This window comes from Haplochromis burtoni, unplaced genomic scaffold (assembly GCF_018398535.1).
Source record: "Haplochromis burtoni strain Fernald_Lab_line unplaced genomic scaffold, NCSU_Asbu1 Contig_695, whole genome shotgun sequence".
Classification (NCBI taxonomy): Eukaryota; Metazoa; Chordata; class Actinopteri; order Cichliformes; family Cichlidae; genus Haplochromis; species Haplochromis burtoni.
Genome location: NW_024583056.1, coordinates 1 through 5,983, shown reverse-complemented (window position 1 = coordinate 5,983; position 5,983 = coordinate 1). Strand labels below are relative to the sequence as shown.

General features: G+C 40.3%; 1 protein-coding gene across 1 annotated transcript in view; it reads right to left on the bottom strand.

Annotated features, from left to right (window-relative positions):
- The window catches only part of LOC102290002 (protein NLRC3), a gene marked incomplete at its 3' end in the record, with an annotated part of 50,462 nt that extends 48,199 nt beyond the window's left edge, over window positions 1–2,263 (bottom strand). The window contains exons 1-2 of the mRNA XM_042215316.1: window positions 2,078–2,263; window positions 1,895–1,993 (exon numbers count right to left, since the gene is read on the bottom strand). Coding sequence (XP_042071250.1) covers window positions 1,895–1,993; window positions 2,078–2,166 — 188 coding nt within the window. The remainder of the gene's footprint in view (window positions 1–1,894; window positions 1,994–2,077) is intronic.
- Window positions 2,264–5,983: the final 3,720 nt, after the last annotated feature.

Genomic DNA, 5,983 nt, shown 5'->3' with positions numbered 1-5,983 from the left:
AAAAACCTTTTAACATATTTTCAGGTGAGAATGTAGCTGTGTAAACTTCAAATATCTGAGCCAACTGACACATCGTTTTCAATCCCCCGCGGGCTTTCGCTACTCAGGTTAAACATGATATATAAGTCACTTTGATAACTTAAAAATGTTATTGTTTGGCTTTTTCAGTGTTTTATTTGTTCGTGAGCAAATCGGTTTGGCTGAGATTAAAATTATTAGATTAGATTAAATTAAATTTAACGTTATTAATCCATCGGGTGGGTTCCTCCAGGGTTTTCACAAAGCTGAATAAACATCAAACAGAAAACTAATTAAACAGAAGAGTTTACGCCAGTGTCCGGTTATATTTTAGAAAGCAAGGAGCAGACGGCAGAGTTTCACTCCACCGATGGAGCCTGTGACGTACTACCCGGCTTTCTTTAGACCGCGAAGGCCGGGTCCTCAGGTGGAAGCAGCCTCTGACTTTGGACACCCCCGCTGTTTCCGGGCCGGCCAATAATAATGGTGATATTTAGCATATTTTATCCGATAAATAAACCCTGTAAAATGTACAGAAATGCCCCCCCCAAACAGCCCTCTTGACTGTCTCCCTAGTATGGCCACAACACCTCACTCTTGGAGCACTTTTTTGCCACATGTATAGCAAACCACGTCTCAGCTGTTTGTGGAGGTAAAATACGTCCACACAATTACGCTCAGCCATTGTTGTGAGTGCGCGCCAGGGGGCGGCCAGACATTTATACAGCCGTATTTCACACATGACTATGAAAGGCGGAAGAGGAAGTAGTTCCTTTGAATGTAGACAATCCGGATGTTATAGTTTCTTTCAACTGTGTTCCTGTTAATGATAAACTACAAATTTACGCTAAATTACTAAAATATCGATATTTTAATTTGAGAATCGATTCTAGAACATAAATGATTGGTATCGGAGGAATCGATATTTCAGGATCACTAATGTTCACTCTACAACAGTGTGGAAGTTCCTCCCTACACTGTGTTTGAAGCAAAGCACAAAGGAGACACCTGGTGGAGCAGCTGGAATCCTGCAGGCACTCAGCCTCTTCACTACAGAAAAACTACAGAAACACCTCCTACAACATCCATTCATCCATTCTTTACACCAGGGGTCCCCAATCCCAGTCCACGAGGGCTGGTGTCCCTGCAGGTTTTAGATGTCCTTGATCCATCACAGCTGATTTAAATGGATAAATTACCTTCTCAACATGTCTTGAAGTTCTTCAGAGGCCTGGGAATGAACATATGATTAAGGTGTGTTGACACAGGGTGAGATCTAAAACCTGCAGGACACCGGCCCTCATGGACTGGGATTGGGGACCCCTGCTTTACACACTGACTGCTGTGTTTGTGGAAACACTCCAACACACACTACTTCACATATGAACATAGAAATGTGTGTGAAAAAGAGCTGAGCTGACTTTAAACATGATGGAGGATTTATTCACAAACACTGAGTCACAACAACATTTACACACATTACCTCGCTGCAGGGGAATACACGCCAGATATAAACTCAACACATTTCTTTGAGTGGTGTTTAAATACAAAGCAAACTTTGTTTTTATTCTTAAAGTTATTAATATTTGTGATTTGAAGCATTTTCTCATCTAATAAACCTTGTTTTGTATTCACCCCTTTGGGGGACATCAACAAAGATGCCTTTCAGTTGGTTACTTACTGCTTTAGTTCATGTAATAATTTTACATGTTTCGCTTCCTGTTTGCTGAAGTGGATCTTCAGTTGTTCAATAACCAAAGGCTTGTTTTTAAGAGACAGTTTAAATGGGACTGAGGGAATGATGTGTTTGCAAGGCAGTTTATATCCAACAACATCAAGCAGTTAAATCAAAGAGTTCATGTTACTAACAGCTCACCTCTCTGCAGCAGAGGGTTGTTCTTTGAATTCAATCAAGCGTTTTTTAGACTGGTCACTCTGTAAGGACACAGAGCTGGGTGGAGGTCCAGGTTGGTTCCTGTGAATAATGATGGAGCAGTGATGTGAGTGCTGAGCTGTGACATGGAGAAGAGTCATGGACAGTTAGAGATGGCCATCTCACCTCTGAGCTTTGGTCTGGCTCTCATGTTCCCCACACAGAGTGCTTTTAGAGGGAGGGACTCCCTCCTCTCTGTCCTCACACTGATCCATGCTGCTCAATTCACATCAGCTCACACACACTTTCTACCTTCACCTGCAGAGGAAACGCAAATCATTCATGTGCATTCATGAACTCAGTAGAGTTCATGAATGCACACTAATTATCTCTAAGTTCATGATTAATGTGAAAGCCAACTAGAGCTGTTACTAAATATCATTGAATCGCTGAATACAGTGTCATCAGTCTGAAAATATTCAGTTTAGTGTTAAGAGGAAACAAATAAAGCAATTAAATTGTCAAAGCAAATATTTGCTTCAAAGCACAAATTATTCTCATAAAGACAAACTGTTAAAGGAGGAAACAAAGCAAACTTACAGTTTCTTCAAACACACACCAACAACAAGCTCCACTCCACTCCTGGAAACTAAACACGGACACACCAGTGAGCTGTTGCCTGGAAGGAGGCGGGGACAGGGGAGCGGAGCTCAGCAGAAGCAGCAGTCACCTTCATTTAACTACACCCTTCAAATTCCTGAACAACAGAGTTTAATATAAAAAGTGAAGCTAACCTCTGGTCTCCTTTCACCATTTCTCCCCTTCTTTCCATTTAGCATAAACTCACGGAAACATGGAGTAATTCATTAAGTCTGCCATTTGACTTCTCACAAACCAGCAGGTTGAGGAAGCAGAAACAACTTGACTTCACAAAGCCTCCTCTGACCTCAGACATGATCCCATAAAGAAACAGATCAGACTGTCAGACTGACACCGATCTTTATCTAAACATGGTTATATAGGAGTGATAAGAAGCATGATTTTATGTTATAAAACTGACTTCAAGTTGAACTCTGATTTTTTTCAGGTTTTCAGGTAGGTTTTCATTGAGGTACATCACCTATGTTGCAGACTGTGAATAAGGCTTGACTTGATCTCAACTTGACTTGAATCAGAGTTCATGACTGACAGTTCGTGACTGCTCTGACTGTCCTTCCGCTGTGCTGTGTAAACAAACAAACTGTGAAAAAGCTCTCAGTTTGTTTCCGCTCCAGGATCCGACTGTAAACACTGAAACCTGATGTTCCAGTTTGAGGGTCATTCTTTCATTTTTTAAACCATTTTTCTCCCAGATACAAAGACTTATCTCCAAGCTAACGTTCTTCTGCAGTTACTAATAGTTTTGCAATGAAAGAAAACAATACTTCATTCATATGTATTTCTATCTGTTCCTGCTCTCAGCTTGAAGCCACTGTACAATCTCAATGCCCTCTAAGTTTTTCCCATGTTGCAGACAAGTCTTTTTCTCCTCAGCCTGTATTACAGACACGTTTTCTAACATAAACAACCAGAGAGTGAAGAAGTCACCTGAATAAGTGAAGAAACCCTTCTTCCACTGAAAACACTGCATCCACGTGAACAGATTCAATTTTCTAAGGTGCAACCAGAGTCCAGTTGCGATGAATCTCCTGGTCCTTTTTCTTGGTCCTTGTGGTTTGTGTAGAGCGTGAGAGGTGAGGAAACACATCTGTTGTTTTAAATTTTCTGTCTTTCTCAGGCAAACATTGTTTTTTTAGTTTCATTTGGATTGAACTCATTAATCAATTTGACTTTTAGACATTTCACAGATTCTTTTCTTGCTCACACACATAAGAAAAACAAAGAAAGGAAAAAAAAACAAAGGTCATCTGTATTCCACCTCATGATTCAAAAACCACAAACACTGCATTAAGTTATGACTCATAATCAGTTTCTCCACCAAAAATAAATCATTGTATCACAAGATTTATGGTAACTAGAAAAATATTATGCAACAAATGAAAAAATTAGTCGAGTTCATTTAACAACATCCTTCAAGTTGATGAACAACACTTGCCCTCTTCTTCTCAGTTCCTAGGGACACAAAATCATTTCTTTAAACTCTCTTGCTTCATTTCCATTACAGTTGCCATCCTCCTCTGACCTCCTCTCTAAATAACACAGATATTATCCCATAAAGAAGGAAAGAATGTTTCTGTCACTCAAAACAAATAGAAAGTATTTTTTTGGACACATAACTGCCGGTATGTAAGTGACAGGAGTTGACTTCAGGTTTAACTCTGGTTTATTTCAGGTTTTTGAAGCGGGTTTATTTTTCACCGTGATTCACCATGGCAACCCATAATGCAGACTGTGAATTATTGAGGAGTCAAAGCATGAGACTGTCCTCTTAATTCTGATGTCCTTCAGCTGTGTTGTGTAAACAAAGCAACTGAACTGACTTGTTTCTGCTACAGCTGAGAGATCTGACTGTACACACTGAAACCTCATGTTCCAGTTTGGAGATCATGAACCCTGAAGATCAGCGTTTTTATTACTTTTTCACATCTAGATAACAGAATTATCCACATGTAAACACTTCAATTTGAATAGTTTTTGTATTGAAAGAATAGGGTGAGTCACTGGGTTAGGGTTATAATTTAATGTTAATCATATTGCAGCTTCTGAATCTCATCAGTGTGTTTGACCTCAGACCAGTTTAAAACTGGTCTGAGGTTGTAAAACTCAATTGTTAATATGAAACCTTGTAGCTGCCAGTGTGAACAGACATCTATTACATCTAATACAGCCACACCCAGACTTATTACTTTGTTTAAAATATAAATCTTTATACTGCAAACATTCACAGTGAGTTTCTGTTTCCAGTCTATAGATCCAGTCACACTTTCTACCTTCACCTTTGCAGTAAAGACTGAGAGCAGAGCTGAAACCAACCGAAACCAACCTAAAATGAGAGAAATTTACAGTTTGAACATTTGATTGGGTGAGACTGAACTATTTTCATTAAATATGAATAAAAATAAGTGTTCAGACTTTCTGTATATGCAGGAGGAGAAGCAGGGAACAGCTGTGCTGATGGAGGAGGGGTCGGGTGACTGGAAACAGTGGGAACACACTCAGGCCACCTACAGGGCAGCTGGGGAACAGCAGGGACCTGAAATCATATGAGATGTTACTGGAGAAGGAGGAACATTTACTGTCAGCACGTTTCCGTGTCTGTATCCCAATTCAGGGTCTGCAGCCTTAAAGGCCGCATTTTAAGGCAGATTACGTCACAGCGACGCGACGAAGGCTGTCCCAATTCATAGGCTGCTGCTGTCACTGTCACTACCCGATTCCGTACCGGAAACCCGATCGGTACCCTATCGAAAGGTGTCTACCGGTCGAAGCATTTTACGATAGTTACAGGTCAGAGTATCTGAGTACCCGATCCGTACCGTGCATGTGCAGGGGTTTTCTTCTTCTTCTGTTCGTTTAATTGCAGTTTACTCCCCAGAGGATACTGCCACCTGCTGACCGAGCGAATGAACCCTATTGTAAACTGAATTAGTGTCATTACAAACGTGTGTTAAATTTGATTTAGTGATAGTCGAGTGTGTTTATGCTTGTCTGTGTGGAGAGGATTGACTGGAATAGTGATGATGATGTCCGCTATCACTGTCAATTGTCAGTAAACACTTAATCTGGCTGATGAATCTTCACGTGACCTATTACAAAGTCAGTATTATTAACTCTGTAATTAGGCGCCATTCTTCTTATTTTACGGCGCTGTTGTTGAATCAGGGGACGCTCTCTGTTGAGGAGAAAAGCATGAATTTGTTTGTATACGGATTATCCATTGTTTAAATGTCCTGGTAGTCGAAAAGGAGGCAGAGCTGCTGAGAAATGCTAAGAGCTAACTGGGCGCTTGTCACTTGTTATTTCTGGGATGAATTTAGTAGCCTGAACAGCTGCTCAAAGGAAAGGTTATTATTATTATTTAATTATTAAGTCCGGGGTAACCTGCAAGAGCTGTTTGCACAAAGAATAATACTCAGACTTTTAGGTTTTATC